This window comes from Canis aureus, chromosome 17 (genome assembly GCF_053574225.1).
Source record: "Canis aureus isolate CA01 chromosome 17, VMU_Caureus_v.1.0, whole genome shotgun sequence".
Lineage (NCBI taxonomy): Eukaryota > Metazoa > Chordata > Mammalia > Carnivora > Canidae > Canis > Canis aureus.
The window spans coordinates 15,603,752-15,628,459 of NC_135627.1; the positions used below are offsets into that span (position 1 = coordinate 15,603,752).

At 41.5% G+C, this 24,708-nt stretch overlaps 1 protein-coding gene across 1 annotated transcript in view; it reads left to right on the forward strand.

The window, feature by feature from the left end:
* The window catches only part of ABCC4 (ATP binding cassette subfamily C member 4 (PEL blood group)), a 246,477-nt gene that overhangs the window by 187,959 nt on the left and 33,810 nt on the right, over positions 1 to 24,708 (forward strand). The window contains exons 21-26 of the mRNA XM_077855182.1: positions 1,234 to 1,384; positions 7,254 to 7,373; positions 8,547 to 8,657; positions 9,592 to 9,692; positions 10,960 to 11,151; positions 19,605 to 19,760. Coding sequence (XP_077711308.1) covers positions 1,234 to 1,384; positions 7,254 to 7,373; positions 8,547 to 8,657; positions 9,592 to 9,692; positions 10,960 to 11,151; positions 19,605 to 19,760 — 831 coding nt within the window. The remainder of the gene's footprint in view (positions 1 to 1,233; positions 1,385 to 7,253; positions 7,374 to 8,546; positions 8,658 to 9,591; positions 9,693 to 10,959; positions 11,152 to 19,604; positions 19,761 to 24,708) is intronic.

Genomic DNA, 24,708 nt, shown 5'->3' on the forward strand with positions numbered 1-24,708 from the left:
ATTGTGGATTTTGATTTGCATTTCCCTCATGATTAGTAATGTCCAGCATTTTTTCATGTGTGTGTTGGCCCAGATGATAAAACTTAAAAATTTTTTTTAGGCATTATATGTCCTTATCTAGTCTTTTCATTAGGTTTTTAAGAAATATCAAACATTTGTTGCATTGTATTTCTGTTCTTTATTCTTTATATTAGACATGCTGATAAACTTTGAAATTCCTTAAGTAAGGTTTTTAGAGGAGAAATTAAGGACATATTAAGGGGCTCAAATAAGTCAATATTTTCCTGAGCAATATACAGTGGACGTTATATTGAGGGCAAGCTGAAACCTATCATGATGGCTAATGACAGGCTCCCTGGGCTCTGAGATTTCTGCCTTGCAGTCTTGATCAAGTTGCTTTACCTCCCTCTAGGCTTCATTCCCCATCTGTAAAATGAGATAATACTGGTATTCCATAGGACTTTTGAGGGTTAAATGAGTTAATACATGTGAAATATATAATGGGTAGCCTTATACACCGTGAGCACTCAGTAAATGTTAATTGCAAATAGAAAACCAAGAAAAAAGAATCACCACTTTAAAAGGTAAACCCTTAAAGTTTTCTAATGAATTAGTAATTAGCCACTTCTTCTTTAACCCTAAGTATCTACTTGAGTCTTCTGGATTCCTCATCTGTGATGTCCACTGGCTGATTTCTCTGATAATATCTGATGACTCATGTTAGTTTGGGAATCAGTTACTGTTCTGAGTCTCAAACTTCCTCATTCGTTAAATAGGGAAGATTGTACTGGTCTCTCCTAGGGCAACTAAGCATTTCAATAGAAGGGATATCTAGAATTTTTTTTTAAAAGATTTTATTTATTCATGAGAGACAGAGAAAGAGAGGCAGACACACAGGCAGAGGGAGAATCAGGCTCCATGCAGGGAGCCCGAGGTAGGACTCGATCCCGGGACTCCAGGATCATGTCCTGGGTTGAAGGCGGCACAAACCACTAAACCACCCAGGCTGCCCCTAGAAAGTTTTTATTGTGTTTGACTCATTGCAAGTATGTAATAAATATAATTGGAGCCACCTATAAAATTCTATTATTTCTTTGATGGCAATGCATTCCCTGCCATTCCCATAATTTTTTGGAACAAAGGAGTTGAATCCTAACAAGACAACCCATTAAAGTCTATGTTTGAGTGGAATTCTTCATAAGAAGGCCTCTGTATATGTTTGTGCTATTTCAGACATTTCTGCAAGTTCTTGGTGTTGTTGGAGTGGCAGTGGCAGTGATTCCTTGGATCGCAATACCTCTGCTTCCCCTTGCCATCATTTTCTTCATTCTTCGGCGATATTTCTTAGCAACGTCGAGGGATGTCAAACGCTTGGAGTCTACAAGTGAGTACATAGGCTCTGAGGTTGGGATGGCTTTGTGGGCTCACTTCCATTTATGGTGTAATTAAGGAGGCCACTGAAACGGTATAAACTCTTTCTTCCAGGTATTTTCTCCAAGTTAATGTTAAATAATCAGTGGCATATTATGGCCAACGTGATTCAGTAGGGCCCTTAGGGCAAATGGAACTGGTGGCCTGACACTTGCAGCTTGTAGGGTAGCACAAGAAAGGACAAAGGATGTCCATCTGTGCAATAAAGCTCCAGTGGAATGTGAGCACTGTGGAGAGGGGGCCAATTTCTTTTTCACGACAGACTTCCTAACATAGAGCAGGCACTCAATAAATGTTTCTAAAGAAATATTTCATGTTCAATATTTCAAACTAATATAGAGGGAAAATATGGAACATTTCTTCCATGGAAGGTTCTAGAAATGGCGAAGAAAGGAAAAGATTAGGGAAAGGAGAAGACTGTGTCCTATGTCAAAAGTGATACATTCCAAGACTATATTACTATCACATACTCAAAAAAAAGTTGTGGTTGTTTAATGTTCTGAAAAGATTAGCACTGTTATTTCAGTTTTCCTCTTTATTATCACTAGTATTTCCAGTCATGGCACCATGTTTGAAGTCGTGTTGTCCCGTCCCCGTGTCCCCAGCCCCTGCTTAGGCTATTCCTATAATTGGAGCTTGAATACAATTACCTTAGGAGGACACTGGAGAGCGTACTGTTTGGTAAACATTTATTGTGTTTTCTATTCAACTTTTAATTTTGGAATAATGGGAAAACATGGTTAATCATAGAGGATGAGGTAATTCAGAGCTTATCTCATTGCTGCACCATCATATTTCATTATGAATAAAACATGCTAATTATTCTCAGATTGCTATATTTTAAGAAAAAGGTTATAAAGACCTAATCATCAAAAAAGAAGATATTTGTATCAGAAATCTTAGCTATGGATAGTTAGTGTAAATGAAAAAAAAAAAACAAAACATTTTATTTATTTATTTGAGGGAGAGCGAGCAAGCAGGAGTGGTAGGGAGAGGGGCAGAGGGAGTAGCAGGCTCCCCACTCACTAAGCAGGGTTCCTGATTTGGGGCTCAATTCCAGATCCCAGGATCATGACCTGAGCTGAGTGCAGATGCTTAATCCACTGATCCACTCCAGTGCCCCGTTATTGCCAATTAATACCATCTTAGCTTTCTGGAAACCAACCCTAGAAGAGAAACCTGTTGTGTCTCATTGTTCTTCAGTCTACCAAGTGGAAAAATACAGATCCATCAGGACACAGGAGTTTTTGTTTTGTTTTGTTTTGTTTTTTTTTTTGTTATTACATGTGTGTTTCTTTTTAAATAAGTTTTGTTTTGTTTTAGCTTGTGCGGTTTGGGGGAGGGAGGAGGAGGAGGAGAGAGCGAGCGAGCGAGCGAGAGCTCCTCACTGAATTTGAAACCCAACACAGGGCTTGATCTAATGACCCCGAGATCTTGACCTGTGCTGAAATCAAGAGTTGGATGCTTAACAGACTGCACCACCCGTTCTGATGAATAATATTTTTAAATTTATTTTATTTTAATTTATTTTAAATTTATTTATTTATTCATGAGAGACACAGAGAGGGAGGCAGAGGCATAGAGAGAGGGAGAAGTCAGCTCCCCACAGGAAGCCGGATATAAGAGTTGATCCTGGATCCTGAGATCACGCCCTGAGGTGAGGGAAAACGCTCAACCCCTGAACCACCCGGGCATCCTGAATAATAAGTTTTTAAGAGGAATTTATCATAAATATTTGCATAAAGGACAATGGGTATCAATTTCACAAAAGCTATAGGATAATTTTTTAGTCCTCAGAGAACCAGCTAAGCCACTTCCTGTTCAGGTGTGTTTCCTTGGCGTGGCAGCACAGTGTAGTGCAGATGTGTGGACCATCCTGCTGATGTGATGTTACCATGGCAGGACTTGGAGGAATCCCCATTCTCGTCAGTCTCTAATGTAGACACCACGGTTTCATACCTATTGTACTGGAGGTCTCTCATGAAATTGAATCTGTCATCATCAATCTTGTTGCAAACGCATTATCTGGTTTATTAAGGTGACCTCTCGCGAGTAAGAGATTTTGCCTGGGACAAGGGCCCCTTCCCATCCATTTGGAAATGGAGAGGAGGGGACTTCCTGACTGTTTTTCCAGGAAACAACATAGGATTTTCCCAGGGCTTGATCTTGAGATTTTGAGAACATTTGCCTGGCCACTGTAGAATATTTGGAAATATTGTTGAATATTCCTGCATCCCAGTAAGCTACAACAATACATTAAATACGATATTCTTTCCTCCATGCACCCAGATAACCAAATGTTCGCAGCCGGTTGAGTAGAACTGTTGTCCTCTATTTGGCTTATCAATCTGTGCTGTAAATAACAATTCTCTTGTTTTCTCTAAGCAGTAAGTGATAGTATTTCTTGAGGCCACTACTGGACCCACCAGCAAAATAGAGGATGAAAGTGGGAATCCCCGATTGCTGTGGTTACAAGGCATAAATCTGCTTCCTCCTTGTGCTTTGAAAGGACTGTCGTAGTTCTGAGGATGATTTTCAGTTCATACTGCCTAGATGCTTCTGAAACCTCAGGCCGACCTTTAATCCACTTTAATGACAAATGTACAGTTGATGATAGTGGTTTCCCTTTTTTCCAAAAGTGAGTATAGTAGCACAGTTCAGTCATAGAGCAGTCCATAAATCCCAGATCTGCTTGATTGCATATTTCAGGCTAGCTGTCATCATTTGGCACTGCCTGGTCTATGAGGCATCCACATTCTGTGTGTAAGGAACGGATCAACTAGTAATGTCTGCAATGCTCATCGCATGGGATGGCTAACCATGTGCTAACTGTTGCAGACCATAGAAGCTCAAGTCAGCTGGTGTTCTCATGCCAGATTTCTAGGGACTTTGTTCAACTAAAGGTCATTGATAACCGGTCCAATAATGGATACGGCTGCTGGATATGCAGTAAGTATGATTTTGGGGTTTCCTAAATGTAAACTGCAAAGCCTGGAGAAAACTGCATTTAGTCACAGATTGGCATCTTGATTTAACCTGATTATTCCTCCTCTGAAACACTGTGGCAGTGATTGAAAAGCACAGCCTTGGGAGTAAGAGCTTGGTCAGACCCCCAGTTCTATCAGTTGGGGTTAATTCACTTCATTTTAGCCAGTGATCCTCATCTCACTGCCTACTTTGTCCTCTAATATATAATAGCCCTTGCCCTCTGAGGCCATCATGAGGATCATTTGAGTTGCTGTTTCTAAAGTTCTTCTGGCCACTTGGAAAGATGCTAGACCCTTGAAGAATTAAGAACATAACTATCAGCAGGCCTCACCTAACATATATGTTAACCTATAGCGGGGCTGTCGACTAGGTCCTAATGGCAGTTCCCTGCCCTCTTTTTCTTGGGGAGGGTTTGCAATCCCATAGAGTCCTCAGGGCCTTGGGACACATAGCTGTCATTCTTGTGAAATGTACAGTTGCATTTGATTGTCACTTCCGGCTAATGCCATGGGTACTGTAGCCATCTACTTCAGGATAGGCAGCTGTCATTTTGAGGAAGAAGACATTGTATTGGGCAAGAGAATAATATACCAGAGGCTTAGCACTCCATTATCCTCTGTGCCAGTTAATTTTCTTTGAAAGACTCCAGTTTACTTATCCTAGCATCCTGTTCAATCCTAAGTGGGGTGTAAAGGAAACAAGATAGTTTTTACCAGGTACAGATTCCTGCTGTCCTACTGTCACTCTTGGGTCGGAGGTATAGTCAGTGATGCGTTCTCTGAGTTCCCTGGTATTCAAGGCTGGGACAATCCCTGATTTCTGAAGTCAACCCTACCCCGAAACCCTACTGGAGGAGATCAACCACAACCTTAATCTCATGAGGGAAGCCAGTTACGATGGCCACACTGAAGCATTTCATTCAAGGACTCTACTGGAGTGAATAGCCACATATTCCTTCCTTCTCAGAAACGCTATTTGTAGTTAGACTTTTCATGTCCCTTCTTTTGCTCAAGAATTGAGAACATGGTTCTTATTCAGTTCTCTGTGCTTTCTGGAGCTGGCTTTGTGGTACTTTTTTGATTGGGTCATGGGCCTGGAACTCTCCTGAGTAAGCACCCCTTTTCCACATTGACTATGTTTTCTGGGGCCAATTTGGACATGTGCTGAGGAGTGCCAAGAAGGCCGGCCTGTTCAGAGCTTTTAGACTTTCTTATTTGGAGCACGAACTCATTCCCTAAAAGTACAAATTTAAAGGAAGCTAGAATGCATTGAAGCTAAAGGTTACCCAGTATAATCAGAGAGGATTGTGCGGATGCTAGAGCACAAACGTACAACTAGACCATCCTAACTGCCACCAAGTCACTGAAGGCTCTTTGTCTAAAGTAGATACAAGGGGAAATGTTAGGTCATGGCTAGGTTAAAAGAAGGTTTTTTCCTTAAAACAGCATTATAGGCATGTCCCTGGTCAGATGGGCCAGTCAGGAAAGAGGCCCACAGCCCAGCGCTTCCCATCTTCCATGGGAAAGCCTTCTTCCCTGCTTGAAGAGCCTTGGGCTCTAAACTCTTAAAGGAGGTTCTGTGTCTCTACATTTGTACCAAGCATCCCCTCCGCAAATGCAGTATCCACACGCACAAAAGTACGGACTGCAGCCTCACACAGCCTTCGGATGCTAGGCTGAGGAGTCAGGCTCCAAAGTTATTTTGAGGTTTTCCCTGAATTGTTTTTTCCCATCATTTTATAAAACACCTGCAGCCTTTCATGAGATAAGTGATCTGCCCTCCCCTGTACACTGAGCGCTTTTACTAACATGTCTTCTCTAGCACATGTAGAGGCAACAACATGGTCACTCAGTGTTACCTGCTGATAAAGCACAAATAGTCCCTCGTTCCAGAGCAGGTCCCAGGCTCACAGCTGTGCCCCTTACAAGAGCAGCTGGTCAAGGCCCCCTGCGTGATGCCCAGCACCTTGTAGCCCACCTCTTTACTGATATGCAGGAGCCAGACCCTGGTGCTTACAGTCCGTCAGCTCCTAGAAGAGATGGCAGGGAAATAGATGGCTGGTCATAGGACATCAGGCCTCAAACCGACATGAAATTATTCAGAACGGAATGGCAACTGGTGGTCAGGTTCTAGATGAGTGGTTGACGTTTGTGTCACACAGTGACCTCCAAACACCATGTGCCTAGTCTAGCAGGGCAGCTTCTCCCCCCAAAGCCGAGACATGGCTGCACAGGACCTGTGGGCACAAAAGCGCAGTGCAATACCCAGGGTATCCACTATCCCTGGATACTCTTGGCGCAACAGCAGGCATGGGGAGATGGTTGGCTGGCTAATTACCTTACTAGTCACTCACCTGTTATATATTGAGGGATATGCTGACTTTATCCCAGCCCTTAAGTCAATAGTTGAAGGTGGAGATGGACAACCAGTCATAATTCAGTGTGGTGAGTACTCTTTGCAGAGTTAAGTTCAAGAACATTACTACTCAAAAATGAGTATACCAAACAGAGTTTCCTCCCCAGAGGGCCGTGAGGGAAGAGTTATGGAAGGAGGCTCTGTCTGAGGGGAATCTAGCCAGGGTTTGAACTTGATCAAAGATAGGTTCAAGAGAAACTTCCATTTTCGAATCATTAACCTGAAGCATGTTGTGACCAGGAGGTTGAGGGTTGGCATGTGTTTTCCTTTCCAGGAGAATCATCCTTCCTTGCTCCCCAGGCAGCCTGTCACAGAGCTCTGGCTATTCTGTGTTCTGGGCCATATGTAGCTGCAGAGCATGGCAAGCAGCTGGTTTCCCCACATTCAGCCTCACAGACATTCTGTTTCTGCTTCTCCAGGCCGGAGTCCGGTATTCTCCCATTTATCGTCCTCTCTCCAGGGGCTTTGGACCATCCGGGCATATAAAGCAGAAGAAAGGTTTCAGGAACTGTTCGATGCACATCAGGATTTGCATTCAGGTCGGTATGTTTCTAGAAATGGTTTCAAAGAATGCAATACGCTCCCTCTGTTGGCCCTGCTGGTCAGTATCTCTCTCTCTCCATCTCCCCCTAGCCCAGCCCTATACCCTTCCTTAGCATCCCCTCCCCTAGGCCATGGCTGCTCTCACAGTCTCCTGTGTGCTTGCTATTTGCCATTCCCCAGTCACAGTATCCCCACCGCCCCATGGCTTGCCTGGTCCTTCCATTAACAAGGCCCGGGAGCTCTCTGTTCTTTTTGGGCATGGGTCAGTGGACTTTTTTTTGAAAATGTTTTAGGCTTTGTGTACCGTATTATCTATCACAGCTCTTTCGTGTTGCTGTTATAAAAGGAACACAGGCAAAGATAGTACATCTGCAAATGGCCAAGTCTGTATTCAAATAAAACTTTACTTATGAAACAGGTGGTGGGCCATTCTTGGCGCACGGGCTGTCATTTGCCAATTCTTTTTTGCATGGCATGCAAGGTGACAGAAATTGCTGAGGAAGTCAGTTTCCTGAGGATCAGATCCGCTACTCCTTTGATATGTATTATTCTTTCAGTAAGGTTTTTTTTTGCTATGTAGAAATTGCAGTTTCTGCTAAGTTTATAAAATCCTTTCCCATCTATTCCATCTTTATCATATTTTGAAGATAAGATGGCATTTTGAAAGCTACATGTTGATACTTTTAGAAAGGTGATCTTTGAGATACTGGATCCTACAGAATAAACACTGTTTGTAGGGCCCTGTAGTAAGTATGGAAGGTGCTGGAAAGAAAGTGGGACCTGTGCTTTATGTTATTAGAGAACTTGGAACAGTAAACCACATGTGAGGACAAGCTTCATGTTGAGGTCTGGCACTGTAAGAAATGAACTAATGAGTGCATTTTCCCATGTTTTTAAATTATCCTATTTCTATCTATAACTTCTGGGTTGAATTTTTCAATGCATGCTTCCCACAAAGCCACTGTGCCAGTTCCTACTCATACCATATATTGTCTTGTGTCCAAACTTAGCTTTTTGGAACCTTCAGGTTCCTTAGGTATGCAACCTTCCTGTCCATATTGTGTAGAAATCTCCTGTAGCTCAATTAAGCAAAATGCTGCCCACCATGCAAAGTAGTTAACATGGTTTTCTGAGTTTTTCATTTTTCTCATCATGTTTCACAAATCCAGAGGCATGGTTCTTGTTTCTGACTACGTCCCGATGGTTCGCTGTGCGTCTGGATGCCATCTGTGCCATGTTTGTCATTGTTGTTGCCTTTGGGTCTCTGATTCTGGCAAAAAGTAAGTACAGATGTGAATAACTATTTGTGGTATGATTACAATTTATAGCTGCGTTTACAGTTATTAAATTAAAATCTTGCCACCTTGTTTAATGCCATATACTCTTATGTTCTAATGTATTGCATTAAAGCATTTATTGGGTGTCAGGTTGGGTTTGATTCTGCAGTGTGGTCTATGAAGAGCAGTGACTTGAATCCCAAGAGTTCCTATTATCTCTGAATAAATCAAGCATCATGCCCATGTAGCAGCTAACTTTCTGTATATTCCTGGTGTAGCATCTCGTAGTTGTGAGGAGAGAAATGAGTTTTCTGTTAAGCTTTTTGTCCAGTTTAGGGCTTTAGGTTTTAACTTTAGGGCCACTCAGATCTCTTGGTAATACCTGCCTGGTACACTGGTTGAGAAAGATAGACAGGTGGAAAGAATGCTGTCTTGCCAGGTGAGTACCACATGAGCAGGTGTTGGTGTGTGTGGCATGAATTCACACTCCCTACCTTTTCCTTTGTAACAACACTGAATCACAATATTTAATAATGGAACAGTGACTATAGTAGATTAGATTCAAAAGCAGTGGCTCTTAGAACTCATTGCCTTTTTTTTAGTGGTTTACAGCCATGGTTGCTTTGGCCATGGAAAGTGAAATTAGGCAATGGGGTTCTTGGAACCATAATGCTGGGAGTCTCGATGACATTTTTTCTAACCTGTGTAATACTGTCAGGTGTGTGTCAATCCTGTTGGGATTACTAAGCTCATTTAATAGTCCTTCTGAATTGATAGTGATTTTTCTATTATATTATGGTCTCAATCATCAGATAATAAGGGTGTAATTGTTGCTATCATTATATCCAAAGTATTTAAATATTATGTAAAGTGAGAAAAGGACCTGTGCTCGGGGTTAAGAATGGGACTAACCATATTTTCCTTCTTCCTATGTTAGCTGTAGATGCCGGGCAAGTTGGCCTGGCACTGTCCTACGCCCTCACGCTCATGGGGATGTTCCAGTGGTCCGTCAGGCAAAGTGCCGAAGTGGAGAATATGGTAATGTTTATCTTAACGTTCTGAGCCTTTTCAAGTCTCCCTGCTGTTAAATGGCATAAAAGCACTTCTTATGTAAAATATTAAAACTGTTATTTTTACTTCGCAGCTAACCAAGTTTTTTAGATCTTCTTCCATCTGTTTAAGGTTAACGTAAAATAAAATAGATACATCTTTTTCTCAGTCTTCTGTGTGCTATGTCAGCAGGTTTTATATTCACCACACAGTGTCTTCAAATGTAATAAATGTCTCTCTCTGTAGGAGGGACGTTCTGAAATCCTGGAGAGGATAGAAGCTAATTTCTTAGAGGCCTGTTTATTTTTGTGTCTTAATGGGTAATTCCTCATTCCTGATAAAAGAAGAATTCAGTGTTTTTGAGGTTGTTTGTTTAATAGATGTCTCCCCTTGTGCCCCTTCCCCTCCCCTGGCAAGTTAGCATGTCTTCTTTAATGTGTCAGAGCAGCTGAATTTGCTGATGACACTCCTTTCTGGTAGAAAAGTTCCCTCTTGAAATGGGTTAGTCAAAGGTATTGGGGTGGTTGTTTAGGAGACCTTAGCTAGTATGTAAATCATCTCTTCTTGGGAGTATTTGGACCTTCTCTTAAAAACAGTGGGGAAAAAAAATCTTCCCGGCATGCTCTTCTAATAGAGTAGAAAGTGACTAATCACTAAAATGAGATTGGAGAAATGCCTGAGTGGCTCAGTGGTTGAGCATCTGCCTTTGGCTCAGGGCGTGATCCCAGCATCTGGGATCGAGTCCCACATTAGGCTCCTTGCAGAAGGCCTGCTTCTTCCTCTGCCTGTGTCTCTGCCTCTTTCTCATGAATAAATAAATAAATCTTTAGGAGAAAACAATAAAATAAATGAGATTGGATTATTTATCCAGTTCATCTCCCTTAAAATGGTTAACGCTTCTGTATTCTGGATTGTTGGCCACAAGCATTCCTTTCTTTGACAAAACCCTTCTTTTTCTTTTTAGGTGTGAAAAGTGGGAAAAAATATAAATAGAAAATCTCTCATTCTCTAAAAATTTCTAATGGTAATTCTTTTAGTTTGAATGTAATGCTGACAGAAGTAGGTATAAGGGAAAATGTTCTAGGACTGCAAACAGAGTCGCAAATCCTTAAGTCCTCATCATACTTCTCCTGTCCTTTGGGAATATTGAGACCTGACATGTCATTACCCAGCTAGTAAGAACATTTCATTGATCATCTCTTTACACCTGTGAGAGCCTCCATTCCTAATCCATGATATGTCCTATGTCTTTCAGATGATTTCAGTGGAACGAGTGATGGAATATACAGACCTTGAGAAAGAAGCCCCCTGGGAATACCAGAAACGACCTCCACCCACCTGGCCCCAGGAAGGCACGATTGTCTTTGATAATGTGAACTTCACATATAGTTTAGATGGACCTCTGGTGTTGAAGCACCTGACCGCACTCATTAAATCAAGGGAAAAGGTTTGTTCAAAGCATTTTGCTGCCTCAAAATTTCGGCAAAAGATTTAACACTGCATCTGCTTGTTGGCTTTTTGGTGAATGGGTCAGGGGGTACCTTGTGTGGATATAAATGAGATCAGGTGATCTTGTTCATTAGTCTTCCTTGGAAACTGACCATGCAGTAGCGATGCCAACATTACTTTCCCCGTGTTGTAAGCTCCCTTGTGGTTGGTCAGCTGACCCAGGACACTAATTATTCATGCCTGAGAATTAGAAGTCAGCCCTAGCTCCTCATCACTAACGTTGTGATATCTAGTTCCTAACTATTCTTATTTCTGTGTATTTCTCAAATCCTTGTTTTCTTCCCCATGGAATCCTCTATTTACAGCCTTCTGTCACCATCCCTTTCCATAGATTTGCCCTCCTATAAAGCATATTCCCCTGTCCTCTCTCCCATAGACTGTTTTGTTTTGAAATACAGATCTGATCTTTCTGGGGCATCTTGATAGCTTCTGGTCTGTGTGTGCTGCTAGCAGAACCATAGCAAGGTCCCAAGTCAACCAACTCTGTAGCAGCATGGCCACCTCTCAGCCACCAGAGAAGAGCGTGGAATCTCTGACCCAGTCAGGGCTCAGGAGACAGTGAGGAGCCCAGAGACTCGGTCAAAATTGATGAAAGGAAACCCAAGGGGTCAGGGGATGACACATGGAGGAGACCACTGAGAGGTTTATGACCTGGACTTGCCACTGTCTAAATCCACCAGCTTGGGTCCCTCAACCCAGACCAGGGTCGTGAAACCAGGACAGTTAAGACTGTAGTAGGAAGTTCTTTCCCTGCTTACCTCTTTAACCTCGATTTCTTAATGATTTTTTTTTTAATTATTTGAGAGAGAGAAAGTGAGAAAGGGAGCATGGGCAGCGGCTGAGGCAGAGATGCATATAGCCCGACTCTGGGCTGAAACCCAGAACCCTGAAATCATGACCTGAGCCCAAGGCTGATGCTTAACCAACTGATCCACCCAGGCGCCCTCACACAAACCCGTATGTGGGTATTGGGTAGCTTCTTCCAAAATATCCTCTCCTCCCTGTCCCGTTCCCATCATGGCCACACAGCCCCTCTGCCTCAAGAGGCCCATCCCTTCTGTTATCTGGCTGGTGAAAGTCTGCATTTTTTAGTCCACTCTTCATCTGCCTCTGGGAGATTAATTCTTCCATAGCATCTTACATATTTTCTTAAGACAGCATTTGTAGTATGCCTATGTTCCTAGTAGCGTTATGAATGCCAGAGGTGGAAGCAACCCAAGTTGTTCATCAGTTTATGACTGGGTAAATGTATACGCCCATACAGTGGAACATTACCCAGAGGGAAGCAAATTCTGACACATGGAAAAAACTGCTGAAGGACATTATGGGAAATGAAATAAGCTTGAGGACAAAACAGGACAAATACTGTATGATTCCATTTACATGAGATTTCTGACCTCCTTGGGTAAATAGAGACAAATAGTAAAATGATGATTGCCAGGTGCCAGGAGGTGAGGTGAATGAGGATTTAGGGTTTAGTGGAGCCAGAGTTTTGAGTCTTCCAAGGCAAGGAGAATTCTGGAGACTGAGTGCACAACAGTGTGAGTGTACATAATACCATTAAATTATACAACTACGAAATGGATAGATTGGTCACTTTTAGGTTATATGCATTTTTTACCACTATTAGAAAATTAAAAGTTAAAATTTAAAAAGAAGTAGCACTTGCAGCGTGCTTTGTAATTGGGGTTCTGTATCTCACAGTACCCTGGGGCTGCTCGTTTTCATCTATGTTCCCCTGAAAATGGCATTCTTCAGAGTACGTCATGGGTGCTGAGGGCCTGTGGGCCGGAATAGTGAATGAGTGATACCCGGACGTGAGCAAATCAGTCGCAAAAACATACGTGCATCCCAGGCAGCTCTTGTAAACAGCCCGTTACTGAAGTGTGTCAAATACTTTATGACCTATTCCTTCCTTCTCTAACACCAACCCCTTTTGGGGATTGTAGCCATAATTTAATGAGTATTCCCTTGTGACACAAAGGAATAATTGTTCAACGCGATTCCCAGATGAAAGCCAGGGAGTCACTTTGTAAGTCACGTGACAAATGCTACTGATACCATTTTCGGCCCCTAGTGTAGTTATTGGAAGAAGGTGAGGGCACACCCGTCGAGAGGTTGTTAATCGTAACTCCTGATGAGGTTCTGTCCCCAACAGCACTGTCCGGGATGTTTGTTTACTTGCAGACCATGTATCCATCTGACCGCACATTCTAGACATCATGCTCTTAATTTGTGCACATCTTAAATTTCCCGTGAGGCTGTATGCTGTGAATTATGAAACTGTGTAGTACAATTTAGAAATGTAGCAGGTTTGTAATATTTGATCTTAAATCCCCTGAAAACATAGGATTATCTGCAATTCCACAGTGTTAGCAGAGAAATGAATTTGGAGATAGTTAGAATAACAACAGTAACTTGGAATTTGTGTCTTCGTCAACTGACAATGTCCCCTTCTGCTCTGTTTAGTAACTAGCGATTATATCCAGGCTCTGGAATCATGCAGTGACTTGACTGCTTGTGTCGATCCCAGGTTTTATCTCCTCTGCACCCACCCCCTGCCTGTTATTTGCAGACACCTCTGCCCCCATCCTTTGGGTTTGCATATGATCCTGGTAGACTGTCCCAGACTCCTGATGGGGGAATGCACCAACACAGCAGAAGCGGTCCTTCATTCTCTTCCTTCTTTTTCCTCTGCTGTCCTGATTCCTCAAAGTTCTAGGAGCAGGAAAGTGTAATAGGTTCTAAGCAGGTTTCTAATTCATGGAAGAATTAATAAGAACAAAATAAAAAACTAAAATGAGATAAAGATAAACTAGTCTTCCTAGTTAGATTCTAAACACTAGCTGCATTTTTCATTTAGATGATTTTGTGGTTGATTTGATCATTTTAGAGAGTACTGGGCCATTTTAAAGCATTTTCCAGGTCTAGAGGTAGATTGATTTTGGTTTGTTTGTTTTTTTTTTTTTCCTTGCTCAGAGCTATTACTTGGATAATACATTTTTACAGATGTGTACTAGACCTTGGTATAATGTGCAAAAGTATTAGTTTCCTACATTTTCTACTTTTTTACATAATATCTTCTCAGAAACCCCTCTCCTTTCTCTCACTTCCCCTGCTGACTTCTTTATTCCTCACTGCCCAGACTGTGAGCTTCTCAGAAATGCTGACTCTTAAGCCCACCCTGTCCTCTTGTGTCTGTATTGCCTTTGAACATGCCCCCCACCCACCCTGATAAAATCCTCTCTGTCACATAGGCAGTTTTGGATGACTGTCACTCATGATTTCTAAGATATATCCTCTGATAATTTAAAATTGGGCTCATGAGTGATCCCAACCCTTATGACTGACCATGACACTCAAAATTTCTCTGTCACCACCCTATAGATTTACTTCTGTATTTTGCAAGTTATTAATTTAATAGTCTAATTTCATTCTATATGACTCCAGTTTATGCACTGTCTATATCACTGATAGAGTGTTCCTTCTGCTATATGCATCACCACCACCACCACCACCCTTCTCACAGGGGCTTTTGGTATTGTAGCAGACTGGACCCTGCTGGGGTGTGGAATCTGAAAATGCCAAGCACAGCAATAAATTTGAGGCCCTTTTAGCACTTTAGGGGATGATCAATGAGTCTCACTGCCCCAAGCAGGGCAGTAGGTCTGTGTGGCCTGTTTCCTTGTGGCTCTGTTAGCTTCAGGTTCTCTCTTCACTCTGTCTCTATGCACCCACCGGAACATGGGTATCCTTTTTGCTCAGAGATGTTGGCTCTTTTGTTCTACCTATCTCGTTATTCTCCCCCAAATCCACATCATGCTTGCTTGCTTGCTTGCTTTTCTCTTCTTTTTTTTCCTCTTCTTTCTTATTTTTTCACATCCTGCTTTAAATGTCAGGCAGTAGCATTTGTAGAATAGGCCAGTTCCTTGATAGCCACCACACCTGTCCCCACTTTCTTCTAGCCAGCCAGAGGGACGTAATAAGGCTCCCGGTAATTCACGCATAAGGAGGCCATTGGCAGAATGTACAAGGGGCGAGTAGACATGGCTTTGAGTACCAACCTGCCCCTTGCTGGCTCTGTTAATTCAAGCAGGCTAATTTGTCTTACTAAGCCTCCCTCTGATCTTTTGACAGAAGAAAGTAATAGGTCCTCGAGAGTTGTACAGTTTCAACAAGATGTGACCCCCAGGACCATCACTGGTGCCAAGCAGATGCTCCAACAATAGTAGATGACACTATTTTGGGGTGTGACATGGCCATAACCACTTCCACTGGAGAAGTTGTTGTCTGCCATTTGCATTTGTATTTTTTTTTGCATTTTTATTTATGATTATAGTATCCGTTTGCCATGTCTGTTCTCTACGCAGCTTATACCTCAACAGCATGGCAGTCAATTTTCCATAAATTTGTCCATCATCACTTAAAGTCTCAATTCTGTACAGAATGCCTGTTTGACACAGGACACCACATGTAATAAATATAAAAGAAAGGTGAACCTCTTACAGATCCTGCAGTCCAGAAGAACAAGGAAAGTTGTATAAAATTGGCTACTGAAAAGCTAGCAGGTGGTCACAATTTTTACGAAAGTTTAGAAAATGATGATGAATGTACCTCTACTTGGTGGGAGAAGCCCACGTGTGGGAACAAGACGATCATATACAAGGAATTTGGCATTTGAGATAGACATGGTGCAATGAGTGTAGGATCTCAGCACGTGGAAATGCTTGGGAAGAGCATTCCTGGTGGTAGGATCAGCATCGGTAAAGACACAATGCTTTGATCCAGTGAATGAAGGATCAGGCACCCACAGAGCATTTGGGGAAGTGAATGACCAGATATGTAGCTCATGCTTGCTTCTGTAATCCTACCACTTCCTTGTTATCCTAGGGAAGCTAACTTCCAGCAGTAAAGGATGGAGAGTCAGTTGGGACATTTTCTTAGGTGGGGCTTCCTGGGACAGTCTGAAAGTAACAGAGCTATCCTACAGATGATCAGTCTGAGAAGTCAGCACTCGGGACTATGGTGGGAAGAAGTGGGAAGTAGGAAGCCAGTAGCTATTGTGTACTCCTAGCAAGATGTAATGGGGAAAGTGAATCCAATGTTTGGAATCAAACTGATGTTAGGAAAACAAAGTTATAGGGGTGATTGTGTGGCTCAGTTGGCTAAGCGTCCAACTTTTGGTTTTGGGTCAGGTCATTATCTCAGGGTTCTAAGATGGAGGATCTTTGCTGAGTGTGGAGCCTGCTTATGATTCTCTCTTTGTCTACCCCTTCTCCCCCAGTGCTCATTCTTTTTTTTTTCCCCCAGTGCTCATTCTTGATTGCTCTTGCTCTTCAAAAAATAAATACATAAATATTAAAAAAAATAATAAAAGTGCTAATGCCCAGGTTGTTCAGGGAAACAGTTGGGAGTCAAAATTGGTATCCTATTTCTGAGGGGTAGTTTGGCAGTACTTAACAGCCTCCTTTGAAAATGTTTATACCTGTTTCTCAGCAATTCTACATCTAAGAATTTATTTTGAGTAATTAGAGGAGTTTGCGAAGTTTTAGCTTCAAGGATATTTAACTCAGTTTTTTATAATAGAATATTGGAATCACCCTAAATATCCACAAATGGGGGTTTGTTAAATAAGTGATCACCTATACTCTAATACCATCTGGCCCTTAAAATATTATCTTGAACTGTTAAGTGAAAACTGTTTACTACAATAGGTTCATATTAATCTCATTTTCTTTAAGCTTGTATTTTTAAGAACATACACATATACATAATCCAGAAAGAAAACATATCCTCTGAAGGATTGTTTTAAATCATGATGCTGAGGTTATGACTAGTATTTATTGACTTTTTAGATTGATTTGCACTGATTATGATTAAGGAAAGTTGGTTTTGTGTTTTAAAAGATCATGTAGCCTTGCACTCAGGTGACTCAGACTGAGTCCGCAAACATTGTGGAGGAAGAATCTTTAGGGTTTGGTGCCATGCCGGCCTGCAGAAAAGGCTGGACTTGAGGTGAACATGTTGAGCCCATGAGCCTAGGGAAAAAAGTCAGGCGATGACAATGGAGAAGTTGGAAAAGGCAGCTCTTCTGAGTGGAAAAGTAGGTGTTAATTGTGTTGAGGTTGATCTCTGAAGAGAGATCCAGATATAACTATCTAACGTATTGATGTGGTTGTCAGAAACCACATGAATCAGTTGCAGTTGGGGTGATAGCACAGAAACATCCACACATTCGCAGAGACACAAGTCTTGCCTGTATCGTCATATTGTTAATTTACATTTGAGCGCACCTCAAGATACACAGAGAAACACATGAGTCATGTATATGTATGTGATAGGACCTACCCATGTTGAGAACATGACCATCTGTGAAGTATAAATTAGAGTTTACCATAAGGTATAAAATGGCTGTAAAGATTATAAAATTAGGGGTGCCTGGGTGGCTCAGTCTGGTAAGTGTCTGCCTTCGGCTCAGGTCATGATCCCAGGTCCTGGGGAGCCTGCTTCTCCCTCTCCCTCTACCTACTGCTCTGCCTTCTTGTATGTGATTGCTCTTACTCTCTCTCTTTCTCTCTCTGATGAATAAATAAAATCTCTAAAAAAAAAAAAAAAAAAAAAGATTATAAAATTAGCCAAAGCCACTTTTCCTTACATTGATAAAATTAGGCTCTTTTTAAAAATGCTGTCAATAATTATACAGGGTAAGCTTTAAAACTTTGGAAGTGTTCAAATGAGATAATCTGTCAAGTTCTGAGCATAGAATCAGTGCTCAGAAAGTTCTCTTTTGTTGAATGCTGTTGAAAAATTTTCTGAATGAATTTACAAATGGTTGAAAACATGTCTTAAGCCCTTCTTTGGTTCCGGATAACTAGATGAGGTGATATCATATCTTGGGCAGCTCCCACCAGCGAATTTGTAGTTGGGTGTTGGGCAAGCTCTTTGGTCTTTAAGCAGAAGGGCACACGGGGCGGGGGTTGGGGGGAGCAGTTTCTGTATACAGGTTTAAATGCATGTAGCTAAAAACCTATTTTGTACAGTACAGTTTCATTCCTGACTAGCATTTTTCCTGCTTTATATTGATGCTTTGATCCTATTGTTTGTGCATTTAATTTCTCTCTACTCTGGTTCTAATAAACAGACTGATACTGGACGTGTATCTTTCCCAAGGGGGTAATTGTGCATATTAATTACTTTGTAAAATGCCTTTTGAACTGCGGAGATGAAAGGCCCCATATAAATAGCAAATAATATTTGTGTTTTTGTTGTTGTTGATGACGATCTCATTAAGGGTATTTCAGCTACTGGCTACTCTTTTTTAAGACACTGAGACTTAACATTTAAAAATTTTAAGGGACACCTGGGTGGCTCAGCTGTTGAGCGTCTGCATTCACCTCAGGATCTGATCCCAGGTCCAGGGATCTAGTCCCACATTGGGCTCTTTGCGAGGAACCTGCTTCTCCCTCTGTGTCTCTGCCTGTCTCAATGTGTCTCTCATAAGTAAATAAAATCTTTTAAAAAAAATAAAATAAAATTTTAGGATATTTCCTTTCGAGATAGAATGTGACCAGGTATTTAATAGCCAGAAATGATGTGCTTGTTCTACCAAAGAATAATCCCTCTCCTGTGGTAGAATTGTGAGAAAATGATTACTTGTTTATGTATAACGCTAACGCTTCTGACTTGTTTATCTCTATACTATTATCTAAGAAATCCACAAAGTTTAAATACCCAAACAGAAGGAATAAACTTAATTTAAAAAGTGACTTATCAGTGGCTGAGGAGATTGCTGGGTTTTCATTGCCACTGGGCTGATTGTATAATTTTTTACTTTTCTATAGACCATTGGATCTCACCCGAGGATGGTGACCCCTCTTCCTGCCTCAATCCCCCCTCAAGGGACTCTCAAGGAATTTGTCACTGTCTGACATTTCTGGTTGCTACAGTTTGGGGGGTGCTTCTGGTATCTGGTAGGCAGAGGGTGGGATAGTGATAAACATTTTACAATGAATGTACAGGGCAGCTCTCTACAACAAAGAATTGTCTAGCCTAAAATGTCAATAGTGGCAAAGTTCAGAAACTCTTTTTAGACACATTCAATATAGAATTTCCTTAATGGGGATGCCTGGGTGGCACAGTGGTTGAGCATCTGCTTTTGGCTCAGGTCGTGATCCTGCGGTCACAGGAAGGAGTCCCACTTTGGGCTACCCTTAGGGAGTCTGCTTTTCCCTCTGCCTATGTCTCTGCCTCTCGCTGTGTGTCTCTCGATGAATAAATAAATAAAATCTTAAAAAAAAAAAAAAAAGAATTAATGTGTCTTCACCAACCAGTGTGTTTCTCCTAGGTATTTTGCATATTGTTACTCTTAATCCCTCCTGGATCTCTTTACAGGTTGGCATTGTGGGAAGAACAGGGGCTGGAAAGAGTTCCCTCATCGCGGCCCTTTTTAGATTGTCAGAACCAGAAGGTAAAATTTGGATCGACAGGATCTTGACAACAGAAATTGGACTTCACGATTTAAGGAAGAAAATGTCCATCATACCCCAGGTATGTAAGTCAGGGCATTCTCACATGTTCTTTTGATAGGGGAACATAAGCTTCATTCTAATTTTACTTGGTTTTTTAAAAGAAAAATGAGGGGTTCATCCTTTCACCCCAGTAGGGTATATTTTTAGCAGCAAATATTTTCATCAGATACCAGGTCTTTGTGTGTGTGTGTGTGTGTGTGTGTGTGTGTGTGTGTGTGTGACAGAGAGAGAGAGAGAGAGAGAGAGAGAGAGAGATTTCAAAACTTACCCAGAGAAATTTCTGGACTCAGTCTTCCCTGGTACTGCAGTTTTATCCACTGATAATCACATAATTCTGAAAATAAAATGATAAATGTTTTATTTAGCATTTGAGAGGGTTTTAGCGAAACATGGGTTTTATATGTTTTAGTGGTAGAATTTTGCTGTAGGAAATAAAACTAACTCTTCAAATGTAATTGTCTCTAGGGAGGGCTTTCCATGAAATGGATGGGCTTTGAGCATTAGTGTTTTGGGTCAGGTCATTATGTGGCCTCTCTCATTTTGGAGAGACTTAGAATCTAGCCATTAGTAAATGATTGTGACCAGGTGGCAGTAGAGCATAGTGAGAAGAACTCAAGATAAGGAGTGCCATCTCTCTGGACCTGAGGTTTCTCTCCCTCATAAGACAGCACATAATTCCATCTCCCAGGACCCTTCTGATGGCAGGGTTAGTGCATGCGGGGTGTTTCTTGTAGCGCCAATACCTGCCTGCTCTGATGGGAGGAGGCTCTCCTTCATTTTTCTTATTCTGCTTCTTTACCGAAGTGTAGTTTTCAGGAAGCATTCTAGAGATTGTATTATGCACAGTATAAGCTCCTGTCATTCCTTGTGGCTCACTCATTGAGTCTCAGTAAAAATACAGGAAGTACTTATTAAACAAATAGTGTCCTCCAGTTTTATAGCCAAGGGTTAGCATAGACCCTGTGCCCACTGGTCTGAGGTCTGCAGCCTTGGGGTCTGGTCTTCCATTCTGCCCTCTTATTTGGCACTCACACATACTCAGCTCCAGGCGTTGCTGATTTTTCTTTTGTTGTCTTTTGTTTTTTCTTTTAATTTGGAGTTTTGTTATACTCTCCAATTATCTGCCTATGAAGGAAAGCTGAGAAACTCTCTCTCACACACACACAGAGTTTTGAGATGAAAAACATAGGGAGGGCAGCCTGGGTGGCTCAGCAGTTTAGCGCCGCCTTAAGCTCAGGGCATGATCCTGGAGACCCGGGATCGAGTCCCACGTCGGGCTCCCTGCATGGAGCCTGCTTCTCCCTCTGCCTGTGTCTCTGCCTCTCTCATGAATAAATAAATAAAATCTTAAAATTTTTAAAAAAAAACACATAGGGAACATAGGGAGTAAGACACAAAAAAGACATGTAAATGTGTTTCCTGACATGTCGATATGAAGAGCTCATAGATGCCTATTTATTAGAATGCATGTAGAATATGGCACCCAGGGATCCCTGGGTGGCGCAGTGGTTTAGCGCCTGCCTTTGGCCCAGGGCGCGATCCTGGAGATCCGGGATCGAATCCCACGTCAGGCTCCCGGTGCATGGAGCCTGCTTCTCCCTCTACCTGTGTCTCTGCCTCTCTCTCTCTCACTGTGTGCCTATCATAAAAAAAAAAAAAAAAAAAAAAAAAAAAGAATATGGCACCCAAATGGAAAGGAAGTGTGGAGTTGTATCTTAAGCTTGAGTATAGCTGTGGGTGCCTAACACTGGCCTCTGGAATAATTGAAATTATTTTAAGTGATTTCATCATCAAAATCAAGATAACTTCTTTCACAACCACAAAGAGATAACCCCCTCACCCCCACTTAGAGTCACTACTCTCAATAAAACCAGAAAACTCCGGGGTACCTAGCTGGTTCAGTTGAACATGTGGCTCTTGAGTCGTGAGTTTGAGTCCCACACTGGGTGTAGAGATTACTTTCAAAATCCAAAGCAAGGCAAACAACAAAAAACACCCAAATGCTGGTAAGATTGTGGAAAAATCTGAACCCCTTTTCACAGCTTGAGGGAGTGTAAAATGCAGCCACGGAGGAAAACAGAATGGAGTCTTCGCAAACAAAAATAGAATCACAGAAGAATGATCATTATAGAATTATATCCTATTTGCAGTTCTGGATGTATACCCAACATAATTGAAAGCAGAAATGCTAATAGATACTCACAATACTATTCTCAAGAGCCAGAATGTCCTTAGGTAGATGAATGGGTAAACAAAGTGTGGTCTGTTTGCACAATGTTCTGTTATTTAGCCTTAACAGGGAAGAAAATTGTGACATGAGCTCCAGCATAGAGGAATCTTGTGGACATTGTTAGGTGAAGTAAGCCACTCACAAAAGGACAATTAGTGTATGATTCCACTAGTATGAGTTACCCAAGTATTCAGTTTCATTGAGATAGGAAGTAGAATGATTGTCACCAGTGAGTGGCTAGAAGGGGGGGTTGGATAGCTAGTGTGTAATGGGTACAGAGTTTCAGATTGGAATAATAAAAAGTGTTCTGGAGCTGGATGGTGGCGATACCTACACATGAACTCACTTAAAAATGATTTAAGATAGTAAATTTTGAGTTTTGTGTATTTTTACCACAATTAAAAAATCTTTAATAGCTTTCCTATCTCTAATATTTCTATGCGTTTCTTTTTTCTTTTTCCTTTTTTTTTAGTTGAAGCATGACTGCCTACAATATTACATTAGATTAGGATATATAATGCAGTGATTTCATATTTATACATCTTACGGAGTGTTCAGCACATTACATCCATTTATCATCTGTTACCCGCCCCCCATCTCTCACCTCTTAATCCCCTTCAATATTGTGTCCATTAATTTTTTTTTCAAAGATCTCCCTGTTCAGGCAAAATGGAAGGAAATTTTTAGCACATTCAATCTCTGTATTTAAAGCTTCCCTGTGGCTACTAGATTCATGACTTTAGAAAATAATGAGTTGAAATTCCTAAGTTTTGTATTTTGGTTGTACCCATCTCTGAAATGGGCCAGTCGAGATTAGTTAGCAGAAATGCTGGGTGTGTCTATAAAGTACTTTCATGTCCTTGGATGAAAGGATCTAGGAACATGTCCTGAATTATTTTTAATGCTTCTTAATAAGAAATGGTTGTATGCTTGTGTACATAAAAGCACTGTATAAATAAAGAAATAACGTTAGATGATTTTTGGCTTTGCCACTAATGTTTTGGAAGCACATCTAAGCAAAGACTAAATACACCTTGACATCACCAGGTTTGGGTTCTCTTCCATAACTTCCCACCCTACTTTGGAGCATGCTGGAGGTGCATACTCCAGCGAGCGTGCTTACAAAACAGTACTAAGCTTTGTATCCATGTAGATAGTGATCACCAACCATTGTAAACACAGAGTTCTCACTTTATATGCCTTTGTCTCCAATGCGCAATATTGGTTGACGAAAAGAGAGTCTAGATAGACGGTGCAATATGTGAGGGTCCCAGGAAATCTCGCAGGAGGCAGCCAGTGGTAGAATCTTTAAGGGTGTTGACTGAGTTATCAACACGACCCTCCTTTTTATTCCTTCTCTGTCTCACGTGTGACCCTTGATGTCACTTAGCGTCCAAGCTCCAGTGTCCTCCACCATAAAACAGGGCTAGTAGTTACGGGCTAGTAGTTACTGGCTCATATATTTGTCTCAAAGATTTAACTGCAGGAGAAAAAATGTTTGTGGCCTCTCAGGAGTGCTTCATAAATAGAAACTATTGTTACTAAAGATCAGGGCACTACCCTCTTGGGTATTATTGTTACTTAAGTAAAAGCAGTAACACGTTTTGGAATGAGGCTCTTAAATTTCTCTTTGTTTTTGTGGTCGTTGGTGATTTCTTTTACATCGGTTGTTTATCATAAACCAACTTGTTTCTATCCATGTGTATATAGTGAAACCAAAAAAGTGAAGACAATATGAATTCTAGCATCAAGAGTAACGAACCTGTCCAGTGTTTTCTTCACCAGGAACAAGGAGAGATGTATCACTTGTTTTCTTTTGTTTTCTGGCTCCTCTCCCACCTGGCTTCTTTCCTGACCACTGCTCTGTACCCCACTAATGCTTTGCAGTCCCCTTTGAAGACCTGGATATGTTTGTTTTCTTCACCCTTCCCTTGTGCCTGGCTATTTCCTACCTCTCCCCAAGCTCTCTCATTTCTGTTGCTGTAGTTTTGGTTGTAGTCGTATGTGAATTGAAGTATTCCTAGCACCTAACATTTCTAGTGCTTTACATGTTTTAGCCTCGTGGCATACTATCCCTACAGTTTTATGGTGATCCTAATCGGACACATTTAAAAATTGAGGCACAGTGAGCTTCACCCCTTCAAGGAAGTGGCAGAGCAGGATTCATATTTATTGTAGGGAGATTCCCAGTTCCACATCCTGACCAGCTCACTGCTCTCCTCAGGCCCGCAACACATTGGTGAACTGTAGAACCACCACAGTAAACTGCTATATATCACGATCCTGCACGCACATGTGTGCACACATACGTGCAGAAACACGTATTTCGCAAAACACTATTATCCTTAGTGCTCTGCACTCAATTTTCTATTATATCCATTCTATTCTAGTTCATATCAAAGACAAAATGATGGTCATGAAGCACAAAATTGATTTCATGATCCGTTGCCTGCACTTGCAGTTTGAAAAAACAAAACCACTTTTCTTTTCTGTCCCCTGGTTAGCCGGACTCCTGCTCTAGGTAAGTCCCATGTCTGGAGCCTCTCTTGGGCCCTTATTCTCACCGCAGCCCTACAGGGTTAACACCATTTTCCAGGAAGGAAATGAAGATGGGCCGAGGGTGGTTCCTTATGTATCGGGAGTCAAACAGCTCTTAAGCAGTAGAATCAGAACTCTGGACTGTCTGACTTCAAATACATATACAGTATATATATATATATATATATATTTTTTTTAA